A 19,391-nucleotide genomic window follows, 5' to 3' on the forward strand; every position below is an offset into this window, starting at 1 on the left:
CGCCCGGCGAGCTCCGGCGGCCCCTCCGCGGCCATGCGGCTCCTCGGCGGCGGCTCCTGCGCTCTGTGGGCGCTGCTGCTGCTCGCCCGCGGCTCCCGTGAGTAGCGCCCGCGGGGGGACGGGTCGGGCCGGGCGGAGGGCTGGCCCTGCGCCCCTCTGCTGGCGGCTGCCGCCACAACTCCGCTGGGCCGACCCAGGCCTCGTCCCGCCGCTGGTGGCCGGAGCGGGGCCGGGACCGCGCCCTGGCTGTCCCCGAGCGGCCCGGGGCGCGGCAGCGGGACGGGACGGGACGGCGGGCACTGGCGCTCTGCCCCCGAGCGGGAGCCGAGGTTGCCCGGCCGGCGTGTCCGGGAGCTGTGACAGAAACGGGGAGGAGGGGGAAACGTTCGGGGTGTTTGTTAAGTAGAAACAACAACGACAGAAGAACCCCCGGGCGGCGTTTGGGTCGGGGGAGCGCACGCAGCCCGCAGGGATGCGCGGGCGCGGCCCAGCCGCGGCTCCGCCCCCGGGAGCCGGAGCGTCCCGGGAGTGTCCGGCCGGGGCAGCCCCCGGTAGGGCTGGGAAGGGCCGCTCCTGCCCCTTCTGGGCCGTGCTTGGGGTGAGGGGCTTCGGGCTCATGGTGGCGGTGCGGATGGCACAGCCGCTGGGCTTTGTCGCGCTTCTGGCAGGCGCTCGCAGCAGTGCCCCTTTGTAGTGGCCGGTTCTAGCAAATGCACAGCCTTGTGCCCGGGCTCAGAGCACCACAGACAGGGGATCAGCCTTGACAGGCATGAAATATACCGAGAAACATACAGGTCTGAGCTGCTTTTCGGAAGACTGAAGTGTCCCATACAGTGCCACACAATTTTCCAAAGTAAAGAAGCCAAAAGATGATGGGTACTGGAATTAACCTGCTGTAAATACTGCCGAGAAATCTCAGTCCAGCAGTGTTAATATGCTGTTGTTTAATCTGGTGAAGTTGTAATACAAAATTATTTTTAAAGAATAGAATGAGCAATGTAAACAGCTTTATAATTACCCTTCCAAAAATAAGGGCAAGTCCTTTTTAAAAGGAGTTAACAGGTAACCTGTTTCTTGCTTTGCTAAGATCTTATGGCCTCCATTTAACAACAATAGCCTGTCATTTCATGTGATACAAGATTGCACTGATCTGTCTTCTGTCATGCTGCTTCCTGAGTGCATGTGGTGATTTAACTCAAAATACAGTCACTGCTGTCTCCTGGGGCAGGGGTGCTCTTGTGTAACTCCTCAAACTAAATTGTAGTCCTTCCTCTGTATATGAGCTTCCTCCAGAGCTCAATTATGATATGTTGAAAGAAGTTGTGCCCTTTTAAGGCTCAGTTTAATGTATCTCAGTTTTATGTTGAAATAGCTTTTCCCCCCCCCCCCTTTGTCCACTTAGAAACTTCCAGAAAATACTGCTGAAATTTGTGTTGATCTCAGCAGACATTTGTGATTATCTAATCAACACTACAGGAGGAAGTGTGAACCCCATCAAATACTCCAATATGCAAAAAGTGAAAGTGGCAGATGTGGTTCACTCACTACGGTTAATATTTTTGTGCAGACTGGTTATTTCAATACAATGCTGCTGTTCTACTCTGCTGGACAGTTTATTTCTATGTTCAGTCAGTCAAGCCAGTGGAAGAAATGTTATTTAACCAAAATAATTGGTTTAGAAAAAATCCTTCCCACTATTATATAAAATCCATCTGACTTCCTGGTACCTGAGTAAGGAGAATCCCCTCTCCCTGTAAGGAAGCGGCCCCCCACCCCCTTCCTGTTGTGTTGAGAAAAGATAGCTAGTGACATCTTCCAAGAGCTTATTGTACACAAAACTACTCACAGTAAAAAATCAGCAGCAGCAGCCTCCAGTTCTGATATTTTGATTTTAGTGTATCATTGTCTTTTAGGAGAGGTTATATTCATATTGTTCTAAGATCTCTGCTTTTAACCATTCCAGCACCGCAGCTCTTCCTCATCTGGATTTCTTAGAGATTACTGAGCAAGTGGATGATTTTCTGATGGACTGCACATTGTCAGTGCTTCTGTACTTTTTGGGTTTTAAACCAACAACAGCAGAGTGACTTGGGCATCAAAACTCCCCTCTGTGCCTGCTATGCATTAAGCTTGAAAAGAGAAAATGCCGTGAGAGAGTTTTAAATACAACTTTTGACATGTCTCCAAAATGAGTATGTAAAGCTATGCTTAGTAAAATTGAGAGTTCATATACCAACATTTTCTCCAGCATAAAGTTTAGCTACACTAGACATAAAGTGTGTGAGTCCTTAGATATGAGTTTATCTTTTATGTAACGGTTGGAGTGAACAAATTGACCTTTGTCACATGCAGGTAGTTGACTGACTATTGGCATTCATTTGTGCAGGTTCCTTCTACCAAGGTTCAGCTATGGAGAATGGTAATTTGGTATGTGTCTAAGCTGGAGACTACAGATTCTAAAGTATCTGTGTTGATTTTTGCAGGACTTGGCAAATCAAGTCCATGTAACATCCTGTCCTTTTCATTTTTAGCAGGTATCAGATCTATCCCTATCCCTCACCTTGTATGTATTTGTTTAACACACAAGCACAGATCTTCAGTCTCTGCCAGTTCAGAAATCCCAATTCCAGCTATGAAACAAATTACTGGACTGATTTTGAAAGTTTGCATATCCAAATTGTCTCCAGTTCGTGACTTCTGGTGCACTAGAGCAACAAAACCACAAGAGGCCCTGAAAGCACTCGAAATGCCAGACTCTGACAGGGGCTTTCACAGGAAGCACACTTGCCTTCAGATACACCCCAGCCAGCCACAGTTCTGTGGTTTTTTTAGCTCTGTCTGTTCCTGACCTTAAACGGAGCAAAACAGGGTTGTTGGACAAAAATCATGTTGATCCTTCATTTCTGTCCTTTTCCAGTATGTGGTGCTCTGATTGAGTTTTAAGTTGGGTATATCCTTGTGTTGGTTGTTTTTAATTGTGAAAAATGAAAAAAAGAGATCCTTTCTTTCTGTCCCCTCTCTTCTGGGTCACAGGGAGAGTAAACCTCAGCCCAGAGTTTCTCTGCTTAAGATTCATAGGCCTAATGTTGCAGCTGATGCTGTGGCCCCAAGAGCTCTGCTTCTGCTCGTGTACAGGATGCTGCAGCTGGCTGCTGGCTGTCTCCCCCCTTCCTTCCTGTGCTAGCCCATGTGTGTCTACACCTGGGTCAGGGTGGATTTCTAACCCTTGCACTTCTGCTTCCTGGAGAAGGCCAGAACCCCTCCCTGTTTTGCTTTGGGACAGTTGAACTGTGAAGCCTGTAGTCTGGGATGAGAGGTTCTACTTGTCAGAGCAAACACTGCATAAAAGCTGTGGTGCTTTTTGCTTTGCTTAACCCAGGAGCCCTTTCTGCCTCCGTTTGAAGTCTCCTGCTTGCCTCTACAGTGATACATGCAGCTTCAAATTCAAGGGCACAGTCTCAGGCTAGAGAACACTTTGGGAATAGTATCATCTTAATATGTTCTTTTATCTCCCTTGTCCCATTCACTGCCATGTGTTCCAATGTGGAATATGCTTATGCAAAACCCCATTTAAGGAGTATTTGTATTCTGGAGCCAATGGGTGTTACTAAAACTAAGAAACTGACCATTGTTTGGGTTTGTTTAAAACAGAAAAAAAAAAGTATCTTTTAAGCTGGATAAGGTCCTTGACATATTTGAAGGTGTGCAGTCCAAGCTGATCTGAACTAAACTGGGACAGTCCTGCCTTTACTTCCACCTCTTTTGCCTGCCCGTCTCTTTCAACCAATAATATACCGAGCCCTTTCTACTGGTTAAAAAATTTCTCTGCAGAAAAAAACACTGTGTGCTGATGTAATGTCAGCTTTGTGGTGCCTTAGCTTTCCCAATCAGATCATTGTTTAATGTGGGGGAACTTGCTGTGATATAGAACAGTTTTTGCAGGATTGGGTCCTCTCTGGGGAAGCTTCATTTAGCAGTGTCCCATCCTTTGTTTGTTTGTTTTCCCTAATCTCCCTAATTAAACAGTGTAACATACTTTGCAGTGCTGCCCTCAGTCTTGATATTGTAGGGATGAGACACAATGAGTTATTTTGCCATTTGTATTTGCAAACTTCACCATTTTGAGACCTTGACTAAGGTTTTGTAAGCATGAAGAAAATGCCCTATTTCTGTGATACTCCATTCAGATTATTTGCTCGTCTTTTACACAGTATTAGGTGATGAGAACTAAACTGCTTGTCAAAGGCAGAATCCATGACTGATCCTCTTGTGTGTGTGTGAATGTCAGTCTATTCATTCTCTGTGGTTTCTCTTTAAATTTTATCACTTCTTTGGAGGTGTGATCCTTCTCAGTCCCATTCCCCACCTGCCAAATGCGCAGTGAATGCAGTAACGTGACCTTAGTCCCAAACTGAATAATGTAGCTTCTTAGTGGAGCTCATTGTATTATCATGTTGTCCATCCAGGGCCAGAGAAGCACCTATCTGCCTGAAAAGGCCTGGCAAACTTCACAGGAAGAGATAGGAGTGAGAAATTCTTTCTCTTCTGATGTAGGTGATGCAGGTCAGATGTTATTACTGAAGGAAAGTGCCTGATTTTTTGCCTCTTTTGGTCTCATTTCATCTTAAGGAAGATGAAAACTTGGAATGGGGATGATGGAGAAGATGAAGGATAGGAGGAGTTTCAATTAATTTGGTGGTTGGGTAGTATAAATGATGTCACTTTTAATGTGCTCAGAGCAGGCTGTTGTGCTAACATGCTTTTATATCATCATTATGACTGACTCCTATCCATGGTAAATTAGTCATTTATATGCCCAAAGCAAGTGGCAGATGCTATACCTTTTTTTTGTCTTCCACCTAAAATGATCTTATTATTCCTGTGTTTTTAAATGTAGGTAATGAAGAGACAAACGGCACTAAGGACGTGAACAGCACTACTCCGATTCCAGGCAGTAGGTTGCCAGGTAATACTTTTGACATTTCTGTTGCTGTTCCTTGGTAGATCAAGAAAAGCAATATGTGTTATTGTGTGCCTTAAACTGTCTTGTAATAATTTGCTCTTTATTTTATTTTACTGAATTGTGAGCAGCTGTAGGGCAGAAGGGAGGTACTCTGCCACATCTATTCTGGGACAACTAAAGATATTTAAAGGGAGCAGTAAAACCCAATTCAATTCTCATATCCTTGGGTACCCCAGAGCAACAAAGAGAGGATAAGTAAAATGGGACAATACTGTGTGTAGAGCTAGAAACACCTGGCAACATCAATTTACAGTTAAAAGGAGAACCAAGAGGTCTGATAGATTAGAATTCAGTGATCTTCAGATAAAGGCAAGGCATTTTTTCATTTGAGTCATTTTTGCCTTGTACTACTTCAGTCATTTACTGTTGGCCAACAATACTCTGCTGGTTAACTCACTCTGTCTTATGTTAATTGCAATACTGACTCACACCCAAATTCCAGGCAGTAAATGTGGCTCCTTTTTACCTGTATGAACATGCAGTCCGCATCCAGAGCTGTCCCAGGGTTGCCAAAGTAAGCACTTAAAACCTGGGGAAAACTGAAAGATGTGTTCTGGTTACAGAGTTAGGCCTGTGTGGAAAAAATTTAACCCCAGGCATATCCATGGCTTATGCTGGGATAAAAGTCAACATATGCAAGAAAGAATGTGTTTGTAATTGTACAGTCATAGACCCTTTCTCAAAGACAATTAAATCTGCAACCTAATGTCCCAGTTATGTCAGTAGAAGGGTTGATTGTTTAGTACACAGTGTGGGGACCTACTTGGCTGTGATTATACCAAACAAAAAGCAAAGTAATGCCCTCTGTAATTTCCACCACCCTACCATTTTTTGGTATGAAGATGTAAATTTGGTGCATTTGTTCTTGACCTGACCCTGCTCATAATGTATGCAGTTGCAAAGAATTGTAGACTAGACTTTTCCAGTGGTAAGAACAGCAGATCCATTCAGAGGAAATAGGTGTAGGTCTGCTTCTTGATTTCAGGAGCTCTGTTGCTCTCCTCTTAATCTCTGAGGTTATATGCTTTGTTCTTCAGCCATGCTGAAAAGCAGCAGAGCTGCTGCAAGGCACATAACCCTGCCAGTGTGTGGGATGGTGCTGTAAAAGATGACTTACTTCAGGGAAAAGAATGATCACAGAATGGGGATTCACAACAGTGCAGAATGAAGGGAGGAAGGTAGGGGCAGTGACACTCCCAGGAACAGCCCAGTAGATCTTTGTCAGGAGGAAGGGACACTTAATCTATGAAGAGGGATGCAGTGATGTCGAGAGAAGTGAGTGGGAGAGTGCCTGAGAAGCCTAGAAGCAGGAAGGAGGGACAAGAAAAAGAGAACTGGAAGAGGAGAAGTGAAACAAAGGAGAGAAAGACAAAATCACTAAGACTGGGTTGCATTTTATGTCTGGAAACCGGTACATTCTTGGGACTTTTTTTGTGTAGAGAACTTAAGTATGCAGTAAGATGTTTCTCAGAGTATCTGTCTGCTCCTACTTGGCTGCAGCATATTCCCAGTATCATCCCAGTTTGCAACAAAGATGCAACAAAATGAAAGAAAAGATCAAGGGACAGAAAATGGAACTGAAATAGAGGAATACAAGGCTGCCTTCCCTTATAGTGCATAAGTAGGTTAAGAAAATTAGTGACATAAGTAGTGCATAAGTAGGTTAAGAAAATAGTATGGCTATTTTACAGCAAACAGAATAAAACAAGACATAGAAGGGGGAAAACAACAAGCAGAGGATGTGTAATGAATCAGATGCAAGCCATTTGGGCACTGCTGTGCATACAGTGTTAACTGTTCTTGCTGCACTGAGATCTGGAAGCATTTTGCAGAGGGATAAAAACCATCTGCTTGGGGATGGGCTACTCTGCTGTATTCCCAACTGTAGTCTCCAGGCACAGATACCCTGAGGACAGTATTGTAGGTACCTTAATTATAGTATGTTAAAATTAAAATGAATAATACTGATTTTCTTGTTGCCTCTTTTTCCTTGAAGACAATAGCAGTTCACCCAATGCCACTGCATCATCCACACAATCTACAACAACATCTACAGGAGGTATGTATCTATTCATTTGTTCATTCCTGTGAACCTAGAAGTTAGTTCCAAACCTAACCCTGATCATACCAAATTTAAAGAACAGGCCATCAAAAGTGGGTATTTGAGACAGGTGTTACCATTTTAAGGGTGGGAAGCAGCATGTAAAGCAACTCTGAAAAGAAGCTATATTGTTTCTCAAATTTAGGTCCCATACTTCATCAGTAATTATATTTGTGTTGCCATTTAAACACAGGAATCAAAATTTAACTTTGAGGAAGAATTGCAAGAAGTTGGGTTTTTCTAATGTTTATTCTTCATCTTTAAGCAAGCTTCTTTCATTCATGAAGTAAAGATGAAGAGGTTGTTATACAAACAGTGCATATCTGTTTAATGTTATTTCACAATAAACAGATATAGGGTATAATGAAAACCTGAGAGCTTGAGTTTCAAGAGTAGGACTCCATTTCCTTTTACGTAATTCACAGGATCATCAAGGTTGGAGGAGAGCTTAAAGGTCATCTGTCCAGCCGTCAGTGTAGCGCCACCATAATCACCCCTAAACCATTTCCCCACGTGCCACATCCAGGTTCTCTTGAGCATTTCCAGAGATGGTAACTCCACCAGCTCTCTGGGCAATTTATTCCAATGCCTCACCACTCTGCCAGTGATTTTTTTTCTACTATCCCCTGGCAAAACTTGGCGCCATTTCCTCCTGTCCTTTCATTTGACACATGGTTGAAGATACCAACGCTCACCTCACTACAACCTCATGGCGCCTAATACCATAGAAAATAATCCTTAGAGAGCTCATAGCAAAATATTGCTATTTAAGCCAGTATCAGTCAAGTGGAACAATTTGTCATGAGTATGTTTTCATTGTTCTAGCACTACTGTATTTCCTTCACAACCTGCCAAAACAACTGTAAGTAAGTTTAAAAAGGGAGTTAAAACATTCATCTCCTAGAAAAACTTGCACAGACAGATTTCACTGTATTAGTAAAGACTGGATAAGAGTTAATGTCATGCAGTTGTTCAGGCTGTTATGCACAGATAGAATATTGCATCTGAGAGAAGCTAGAAACTGGGGCTCCTTTGTGCTAAGAGCCATGTGAAAGCAGGGCAGAAATGTTGTGTCTAATTAAGATGCTTTGTGTATTTGTGGAGTTTTATGCTGATCACAAAGTGCCAGCTATGTCATTTCATTTCTAGTACAACTCTTGTATTTTGTCTCTGTAATTTCCAGATAAGCTCTGAGCAGAAGGTGCTTGTTTTTTTCATTTAAGTATTAAATACTCACTAGAAGAAAAAAACCCCCAAAGGTCTTTGCAAAGACCTTCCTTTTGATAGCAAGCAGGTGGTGCAGTGTCTCATTCCATTGCCTGCAGTGTAGCAGTTCAAGCATGTCTGACTAGGAAAGTCCAGAGATTTCTGTAATCTCCTTGTTGCCTTATGGCCATCCCTAAAGTGTGTGAAGCCACAATGTTTCATCCTGTGAAGGATGCCTGTGCTCCTTCTGACTTCTGCTTCAGCCCTTGCAGGTTTCTTGGAGAGCTCTGAGTTTTACTAGTGTTGAATAATAACACTAAAAAGAGCCCTGAGCCCTTTACTGCTAAGCAATAGGAGAAACCTAAAAGATAGCTGTGCCTTGCTTTGCAAGGTTTGGCAATTCCCATTCTTTTGTCTTTATCTTTTTTTTTTTTTTTTCTCATTAGAAATGTCATAGATTTTAATACAGTGTTCATGTATTTTGGTTATCTGTCTCAACCTCTTCAGAATAAAGACTAGTGGGTATGTGTACTTACTTAATTTTGCAGCACATCACTATCTTTTAGTGCTCTAAGGATTCTTATCTATATGCTTTTTTAAAATTGATGATTATAGCATAGCTATTTAATATTTAAACACAGGTAGCAAACTATGTAAAATACTTGTCTCTTATAAACAAAGCATCCTATACCTGAACTATGTTACTGGCATGCATCCTTTTTAAATAATAAAAAATAACTCAGGCAGTCAGGGTTTGTTTAGTGCAGTGTTCCATGAAGCCCAGCTGGTCCTTTGCGGGAAAAGTAATTAGGGAAATAAAAAATAAAAGGACAGATGTTGCTAGCAAATATTCTTTCATCTTCACTCTGCTTGTAAAATAGTACAGGTAAGATTTTTCAAAGGTGGAGAAGAACAGATTCGTGCCTGATTCATGTCAGCTTCCCAAATTCTCTAGCTGCCTCAGATAGCCTCCCAGTGATGTTTTGAAATGACTGATGCTAAATACATCATGAAAGATAGGCCTAGAGATTAGACAGATTTTACTGTTAAAGTTATGTCACCAAGGACTGTAATCTTGATTAAGAAAAAAAAAGGATTGCTACTGGAAAAGAGAGGGGGGAAAAGTAATGTGCTGAAATTCGTCATAGATGTTTGGATTTTTTTTCATCATGACTCAGGTGCTCTGTAGGGTAATTTTATACCCATGGAATGAGTACCTACTTTGTATAACATCACTTTATAATGCTACACATCTAACAGTTAGCCATTGTATTGCTCAGAAACAGAATGCTCTTTGACACTCAGAAATCTCAGCTCAAAAACAACCCACAGAAAACTGCTTGACACTTGCATCCAGACTGGTCCTTTTTTGGTATCACTTATGTTAGGAACGTACTTACCAGGTGTGGTTTCATGTCATGTAACTGTGGATGGTTTCCATGTAAACATTTCCTTGCTTACTTCCTACAATGAGGAACCATTTGATATTTATGGATCATTGTGCCTTTGGGGAGTTTTGCCTGTCAGTATTAAAACATGCCCTGAATTTTATCTGGTGTATTTTACACATGCTTCATAGAGGAGCCGAATTTTCATAATTGTAACAAGGTAAGCAAATTAATATAGTATTCCAATTGTTCCACCTCAATGAATGCTCATTTCAGAGGGTTTTCTGGGTTTATGGCACAATACAGTTATAACATTAAAACAAATAATATTTGCAAAAGAGTCTCTTTTTTGGTATTTCAGTAGTTTTGATGCTAAATGTTACAGAAGTGTTGTGTAAGCTAGTTACTTCCTGCATGTTTACATTGTTATATTGATGAGTGTTTTGAAGTTTTTGATGCTCATGTCAGCACTGGGAGCTGTGATACTTAAATGTTAGCAAAGACACAGTTTTGTATGTAGTTCCTCATGTTTTACACAACTTAAATTTTATTCTAGAGAAGCATTTTAAATGCTGTATAAAATAAGGCAGAAATAGAGTATCAAGGTTACTCTAAAATTGAGATGAAACTATCCTGCAATTCGTCTAATTTTAGTCAATTTCAAGAAAACATGGATATAATTAGATATTTGAAATTCCATATTGAAAAGCTTTCAAGGGGTGTAAAATGAGTCCAGCTTGTGTGAAGCTATAGAAATAATACAGAAGTAGACAGCTGCAAAGGAGCTGTTTCTCTCTAGAATTCTTTCATACATAAAAGCTATTTGCATACTTCTGTCTGCTTACAGAAATGTTTAGTTGCATAACAGACTCGTGTTTCTTGTTAGTTCCTTCTTAGAAAAATAAGTAATTGTCTTACAATCATTCTGTCTGTCTGCCTTCCATGAAAGTTCTAAGGATTTTGCTATAAATAGCAATTTCTATTATTCTTGAATTTTGTATAATGGTATTTTTATTCTGAACAGTTCATTAGTGTTTTCTGAAAGGGGAAGTGTAAGGTATAAGCAAAGTAAAAGACACTACGTCAATGAAACTTGAGAAAAAGCATTCCAGCCTTTGTTTTAACCTTGGCAAGACTAGATAAAAAACTTAAGCAGTACATTTTCCTTGAAATTTTATCATGTTTTATCCTTACCACATAAATTCAGAATTCTCTGTGGTATATTTTAATGTATATGGAATCCTAGTAATGCTAGTGTTTCATTCAAAAACAAATGAAAGATTAAATCATTACTGAAATTGGGGGGTAGTGTTTGCGTGCAAACCCTGTTCTTACCAGAAAAGCTTTGTTGAAAATGTAGACACTTCAAATCAAAAGTAACTCTTGAATTTTATTGCATTTTAACTTTGTGTAATTTAGGCATGATTCTATGGAACTCAGTTGTTACCAAAAAAAAAAAAAAAAAAGCTGACTCACCTAAAAGTCATCATATATTGTCCATATTATCCAGGTTTTCTCTATAGCCTTTCCTTTAAATAATTCTTGACCTTGAGGCCCAGAAATCAGAAGGTAGATCTTCCCAAAGGAAAGTCTGTATGCAAGCCTGGATACCATGCAATGGCATTTTCATTGTTACTCTGTCATTTTCTTTGGGCATGATAAGTGTTGTCTTACTCAGTGAATGTACAGTTGTTTATTTTGATGAATTTTTCTGCGTGGTATCACAAAAATTTCCAGGAGTGTCCAACAGTTCTACTCATGTGACCAGTACCAGTCAGCCCAACACCAGCACCACCACCACCACCATGTCTGTGACCTTGACAACTCAGCCCACCAAAAGCAGCCGGACAGTAACGCCCACCACAGCCTCACCAGTCACATCCCCACAAGGCAACATTACAGTGGTGACCACTTCTAAGACTTCCTCCACTTCTGTAACAGGTGAGTTTGCAGTTCAGCAAGCTCATAAAGGCTTGGATGCACGTTCACATGGGTTGTAGAACAGTTCGTTTTACAGCAGTGTAAAAAAAAAAGAAGGAAGGTATTTGCATGCTAAAAAAGCAAGACTAAAGTGGGAATTCATTACTAAGCTGGATACAATAATGTTGCTCTGAGTACTCTGCTTACTGAGAGACCTGAAAGATTTAGGGGAAAGGAAAAAAAGTGCAAGTGGTCTTAACCAGCAGCCACCAGCAAGGAGATCAGCAATGCAAAGGAGAAAGCCTCGGTTTTGAATACAGCTTCTGTGTTTGTTCAGCTCTCCTTTCTGCAGTTTTTTTGAAGTCATCTCTAATACTTCCTTTTTCACAGCTAGCCTGTATCTCAAAATATGGCTTGGTAAAAAAACTGAGTTCTGTTAGCAATGTAATGAATGTTACCCTAACAGAGAATAGAGCATGACTGTGCATGAGTCACCCCTTATGTAAAAGTTGTCAAATACAGTTTAACTGTACCTGGTAATACAAAAACAGTTAGCGCAGAATTCAGTATTTCCTTGCACTTGGCTGTGTTCCCATCACTTCATGCTTGCACTTCTGAACACATCAGGAGTGCTCACATATCTGTGAAGTGTCATTGGGTGGGTGAAGGTGTCACCAGAAGACCTTAGAGTTGATCATGTAACTCTTTGTATGTAGCAAGTACAAATAGAACTGGGCACAGACTGGTCTCTAGGTGGGAGTTTGTAGCAGATGTAACCAGTTCTAGCAGTGAAACAGCTGTGGCTTATCTGGGGCCATGTTGTCTGTATCAATGTTTGTGTTGGGCTGCAGAGCTGATCTCACTTGGGACTGTGAGGGCACAATTCCATGAGACAAGGTAAAGCAATCCCAGCAGCTCGTTGCCACCAAGTATTCTGCTCCCGCTACACTGACGAACTTGGAGGCTGTTGGACCCCCTCTTGCAGGATGACTCAGTATGCTCATCTAAATGAAAGCAGCTTCCTTTTATGCTTGGGTTCATTTCAGGCCACCTTAGTGAGTTAAATTGGCTCCTGAAGGGTATGAAAAACACTAGAACTGGCCAAAGAAGGGCGGCAGCTCCATGTGTAGAAAGAGGGGAGAGCAGGGGAGAGAAGAGGCGGGGGGAAAAATGGAGGTGGAGAGAAGGAGCAGTTAGTCTTGCAGAAATAGCAAGCAGTTGGATCAGCTGTGCCCATATCACCAGAATATGGCACTTAAAACCAGAGCTCTATGTTTCTGTGCTTGGCTTGTGTCTTGTCAGTTGATCTTGGTTAAATTTGTCTAAGTGTGTCTTTTGGTGATAAATCAATGGTGAAGGCAGGATGTAGAGTAGTCCCTCAAAACACAGTTTTGCAGGCTCTGTAAAATGTGCCTTTTGTTTTCTTCTTTTCAGCCACATCAAAATCAGAGGCTGTCATAGTCAAAACCTCCAGATTTGATGTGGGCAGTTTTGTAGGTGGCATTGTGCTGACTCTTGGAGTCCTAGTCATTCTCTACGTTGGATGCAAAACTTACCACTCTAGAAGAGGCATTCAGTACAGAACCATGTAAGTTCCCAAGGGTTTATCCCTTGGACATTTATTACTTTCTTGAGGGGGAAAAGGAAAACCAAATGGGTAGAATGAACTCTGTTACATTTGTTTAATGTACATTATATTAATATCATTAAGAGATTTAACTCTGATGTTTTGTCTTTCACCACTTCTATCATTCCTCATATGCCTCTCTTCTGTGTGTTTTTTTTCTCTGATCTATTATATAAAATAATTCTATTCTTTTTAAAAGGATCCTTGTCTTTTAGCTAGTCCATGAATAGTTAACATTTCATTGAAACTTTCTGCAGTTTACAAGATTTCTTCTTTCTCCTAGACTCTGTCTATTCATTCTTTGGTGTTTTCCTCCCCCTTGCCATTAATGTATAGTGAATTCTAATCAAAGTTTCTTATCCTTAGCAATTTCTTATCTTACCATCTCACTTGCTATTTATCCTCAGCTCTACTCCAGGCTTCAGGACTCACCCACATTTAGTATAAGAACTAGGTTGCTTTACTTTTCCTCTTCAGTGTCATCCATCTCAGTCAAGAAGCTTGTTTTAAGTGAGGTGATGGCATTACAGTGTTGGGATACTGGTGTTCAGGCCTTTTTATCTCTCCATCTTGACTCCTCCTTACTAGTCATGGAATGAAGCCAGTTCTTGCTGCACCTTTACTCAAAGTGGTGTTTGTGAATGGGTATTGTAAAATTCGCATCAAAAGCATCTTCAAAACAGAGGGAACCTTCTGCTGAGCTTGTGCAGTGGCTTTGATTAACTTTACTACTGGTTATAGGTAAGACAGATAGGATAAACAGGCCTGAGCAACAGCTGATGTAAAAATGCATGAATGACATGTGAAAGGCAAAGTATTCATGAGGCCAGTGAAGCTGGAGGAGTGTTGACAGAACAAAACTGTTCAACTAAATTCAGGCTTGGCTTGGAGAGGACTGTAACTCCAAGATCAGTGTATCCTTACTCCTTCCTAGCAAGGCATCCTCTGCTCACAAAAGAACCTTCTCAGCAGCGTCTGCGTGGCTCTTTCTCATGTTGACTGTTGCCTGTAGTGCAGAACATTAATTACTGTGTTTCTGTTACAGTGATGAACACGATGCCATCATTTAAAGGAGACTTCAGAGAAGACAGTGTTGGAAACCCACCCTGTCACAGCTGTTCTAACTACTGAGAGAGTTTCTTTCATAGAGATTATCACAGTCTCTAAACCTGTCTTGGGTGTTATCCTGCAAAATGTTGAGAAGCTTTTAAACATCCTGATTTTTACATTGGCTCTTGTAAGACGAACTCAGCACTTTGTAGAGACAGTATTTTCTTCTTCCAGTACTTGTAACCAGATTTAGAGAAAATCACATATTGAGTCATTTTAAGGTACACACACAGCTCTCTGAAATAGCTAATTACTAGCACAGGCAATTGCATCCATGTGATTCTAAGTTCAGGGTTTTTTTCTAAAATTTTGTATTAAATTGTATTTATTTTGAAGTTTGATTTGAACGTTAGTTTAGAAATTTCAGGTTTTGAACAACTCAGTTAATTTTTAATAGGCTTCAAAGGAGGGGTGGTTAGATAACTGTATAGAAGGTGATAATGAGTACTCTAAATGTCAGTCATTAGCTCTCCAGTGGCCTGCAGACACTTTCCTTAATAGGCTGTATAAGGAGAGTAGCTGCAGGAAACATGGACAGAGTGGAAGTGTCCATTCATAACCCTTTTCTCTAAAAGCATCTTTTTTTCTAGCATGTCGTAATGAAGCTTGTGCAATTGAAAATTTAATGCAAATGGAGAAAAGTAATTTTGCCATTATAAATATTAAAAAGTTCTAAACTTGGCTTTTAAGTTGAAGGTAGCAATCACTTGGCTCTTCATTTTTATTATTATGAAGCTGTCTGCAGTGTTTTAGCAGCATTTGATAATAATTCAAAGTTATATAAAGAAGGGAAAACCTATAAGACAGCATTTTTAAGGCTGTTTTCAGAACTTGGTCCTGCTGCACAGATGAACAGAGGTCTGGTCAAAAGCCCAGCTGAAGGCACTGGGGCATCTCTGAGCACACCTTTAGTGGAAGGCTCAAATGCTCTGGGGGTCCTGTGCAGGATGGCTGGTGCTGTTCCCATGTCACTTCTGCAGGTCCACTCAGGTAAACCTGCTGACTTCAGCAGATGAGCTCCTGACTTACGCTGTTGTAAGGAAAACTAGAACAAGGATCAGGAAACACAGCCTGCATCTCTTTAAGTCACTGAATGATTGTTCAGTCTTGCTCAGGCTTCACTTGTAGACCCGTCCCCATTGAAGACTGTTGGTGTGTGGGGTTTGACTGTCCTGGTTACTGCTGGCACCAGTGCCTCATGCTGGGCACAGGGGACATGGTGACAGGTGAGGAAAGTCACAGTGGGAGCTACACACAGGTCTCTTGGGGGCTGGGGAACAACTCATCAGGGAAAATGTAACTACTCTGGAACAGATTATTTTCTTAAGCAGTAGTTTATTCTGACATGCAATGTTAAAATGGCTATATGGGGGTTTTTCCATTTTCATATGGAATAGTAAAACTGTTTCCAAGGCATAGGCAACTCCAGCAAACCACGGCTAATGAGTCATCACCTAGCTACTCACCTGAAAAGGGGGTAAACAGGGCTGTTTCATTTTTTTACTGTGTTTGAGGGTCAGGGGAGAGAGAGTGATTTGAAGCAACTTTTGTATTTTTTCTTAATTGTATTGTTTGGTGGAATATTACTGGATTTGACTTGAAGAGTTATGGAAACAATTCTTTCATAGAACTGTAATTCCTTATTTTGTGGAAATTAAGATAGTTAAGTGCAACTCAGTTACTGGGATTGTCTCACCCCTGCTGTACAGACAAATAAAATTAAATCTTTGGAGTTACTACATTAATTTCAGTTGAATTTTTAATTTATTACCTGGTTTTGTAATTCCCTCAGTCCTTTCCAGAGTCATAACGATTTCATAAGAAGCATCCACTACATGTACTTTTAAATGCTAGAATACCAGGCCTAGTTCATTTTTGCCTAGTTCAATAATTTTTATTCTGTAATCTAATTACTACAGTAAAGCAAAAGTATGTGCCTAAGACTTCACAAGTGTCAGTGCAAACATAAAACCAGACAGCCTTTCAGGTGTTTGGAATCTAGACAAAGGGCAGTGCAATTGATGGATTTTACCTTATCTATGCTTTCCAACAGGAAGTGAAACCCCAGCTTTGTTACTGATTGATTTATAAAGGGAGCTGATGCTACGGTAGTTCAGCTCTTCCTTAACTGAGTTTACTAATACTTGTAAAGATGATTCAATTGTTTCTAGTCCATCCGCTGTGTGTGTGTTTTCTTTCAGTGCTGGTGGCTGAGCAAAGCAGTTCCTAATTCCGACTGCCTTAGGAGCCCCTCTGCTGACACAACAAGGAATTGCATTTGCAGGGTCACGTTTTAAGCCCAGCACCGGCATTCGATTCATTATTGCAGCTCTTTCACACAATCCCTATGCAAACATTTTACCCTTCATATTCGTGTGTTTGTGCTTCATGTTAAAGTGCTTTTATCTAATACTACAGGCTGGGGGAGTCACTCATTGACTACAGAACATGGGCAGCTTAAGTTAGCTTTCATAAATGTTACTTTTGCCCTTCAAACACATTAATATCAAACTTAAAGTCGCATCTCAGGGCTGCAGCATTCTGCCTTCATCCCACAGGTCTTTCCTTTTCATGCAGCTCTCCTTTAGCCTGTATTCCAGTACCAAATCATAGCACTTCCAGCTTAATTGGTTTGATGGGGTTTTGCATCAAAGGCTTCAAGGCAGTCTGGAAATGCAGTCCTATACTTGTGTTTTTATTTAACAAACCTATACTGTTAAAGCAAGATCATGTTGCTGTGGTAATATTCAGTAACTTGAACATTATCCTTTTGTAAATATTTCATACCTTTCTTCTTTGTTCAGAGCTCTTACCTACTCATGCCACTCCCTTTTTGCCCCAAAAAGTTACATAGCATTAGTAACATGCTATGTTGAAAAAGATGTAAGCAACAATGTGACAGTCTTACCAAAAGCTAAGTGGAAGGGCATCAGAGACTGGAAATTGCCTAGAGAACTCAAGAGGTTAAGAATTTAGCTGTGATATGGAGGCAGAGGGAATGAGAATGAACCTGTGGAGAAAGTAAATGCATTTTCAAGACAGCTCTGAAGGAGGCCCAATTGGTGGTCCTCACAGCTGCTGTGTTATTTTCAATAAATGTTTGTGCTCCATCTGGGAATACTGCTGTGCTCCAGACACAGGATCTATGCAATACCCCTTCTATCTGCATCCCACAGCAGGTCTGACCACTAAACTCCTATGATCCTGAAGTTCACATCCTCCACACCCTCTAAGCCTTGCAAACACGCTGTCGCCTCCTGACAAGGCATGGGGCTGAAACACTGATATCCAAGAACTTGAGCTGCTCGGTCAGCAGAGCTGCACAGGATGCTGGGGGTAGGGGCTTATTTATTGTTTAACCCAGTCAGAGCTCTGGAAAAAGCTTTTGAAGAAGGAAGTTGATGCAGAATGAAGTGGGAGCATGGTCAGCTGGTTCACAAGTGACAGAAGTCACTTGACCCTCTCCCAGTGAAACACTAGACTGTTACCCATGGTTTAACCTTTTGCCAGGGTTGTTTGCAATGTGCTACAGAGAAGCCTGACTAGAGCTTTCTTGGACTAGTCCTAAGGAGAGCCTAAGTGCTCACATGCACAGCATTATCAATCAGGGCACCCAGTCATTATAGCAGGGTGTAACAGAGAGTCATAACCTACATCAGCCTTCCTCCCAAAACTAGGTCACAGAGTTTTACCCACTAGTTTCTAGATCACATTCTTCCACTACTCAAAGCAATTCAGATGCCTAGTGCAGAGAGCCAGTGCTGTTTGAAGCTGCTATTTGAAGGGATATTCAAACACTCAGTGATGGGCTGACTGCTGTGTTGCAGGACCTGAAGGAGACACACACAGGCATCACAAATGACACTGAACACTTCTTAAAGCCCTGAATATCCTCTCATCTGATATATATGTAGTTAATTGCAGTGTCTGAAAAACTTTCACCCCACACAGTTCTAAAGAAAAATGCATTACTTAAAAAGTCTGCCTTGCTAGTATGTTAATTCCTATCCTCTTCCCTGCTCAGAAACAAGGTGTACCAGCTAGCAACTCCACTCTTCAGGTGAGCCTGACCTCCCCAGCTCCCCTAGCATGTTCATCTTAATCTGTAGAAAGTACACTTGGTTCTAATATTACCAATTTCTCACCTGGAACAAATTAATGAAATTTCAGGTCTCAAGCTTTCTTACTTAAAACATTGTCAAAGGTTGTGAAAACTTCTTAAATTGTTACACAAGACAGAAAAGCTTTTAGAGCCATTTCAAAACCAAGAAAGGAAAAGCACATGAATCAAAGCTGTTTAAAACTACATGCTAGGTTTGAAACATTTACTTTTTTAGTAATATTACATGTACTTATCTTCCATTTACTTTTAAAGTTGAACAAAAGTCTGCATTTGAAAGAATTACAGCAAGCCAACCTACAGGTAAAGAATCGAGGTCTGGACTGAAGACTCTTATCCCCAGACTGTTATCCACTCTCAGGCTCTAAGTGTGGGCAACTGTGGACTGAAGATGACTGACTTTAAATGAGAGCCAGACAAAGTGACTCCATCACTGCAGTATTCTTCCAGTGACTGACATGAAATCCTTCCAAACTACCTATGAACACCTCTCTTTGGAGGTATCAACCATGCAAGTCGAGGGATACAGAGCTGAAAAAGGTGAGTCAATCAGTAAGGGAATATGAGCTCCCAAAATATCAGCTTACAAAACAAAATCCAAGACTTCAGAGGTGTCTGGGAGATCCTAATATTTAACTGCACAATCCCTATAAAGTTTCAAATACAGAAAAGTAGCTTTTACATTTAATCCCTAGCACAGACTCTATAGCTACTCTCTGTCTTATCTTTAAGGTCACGAGGACCAGGATTTCTGTCATTTGAAAAATCAGTTCAGAAGGAAGTATCACATGCTGTTGGGGTTTTGGGGGGGGGCAACTGTTTGAATTTAAATAAAGAGGAAATCACCGAACAGCAGAGAAGTCCACTTCCCTGTTCAAAAATGAAAGAAAGACAAA

The 19,391-nt window shown here is 41.2% G+C and overlaps 1 protein-coding gene across 1 annotated transcript; it reads left to right on the plus strand.

The window, feature by feature from the left end:
• The first annotated feature begins 3 nt into the window (after window positions 1-3).
• TMEM123 (transmembrane protein 123) lies at window positions 4-16,105 on the plus strand. The gene is made up of 6 exons (XM_084226249.1): window positions 4-97; window positions 4,898-4,966; window positions 7,020-7,082; window positions 11,456-11,659; window positions 13,073-13,226; window positions 14,311-16,105. Exons 1-6 carry the CDS (start codon window positions 34-36, stop codon window positions 14,333-14,335), a joined length of 579 nt encoding a protein of 192 aa, XP_084082375.1. The 5' UTR covers window positions 4-33; the 3' UTR covers window positions 14,336-16,105.
• The last annotated feature ends 3,286 nt before the right edge of the window (window positions 16,106-19,391 follow it).

Source organism: Fringilla coelebs (assembly GCF_963513975.1).
Source record: "Fringilla coelebs genome assembly, chromosome: 2".
NCBI classification, from domain to species: Eukaryota; Metazoa; Chordata; class Aves; order Passeriformes; family Fringillidae; genus Fringilla; species Fringilla coelebs.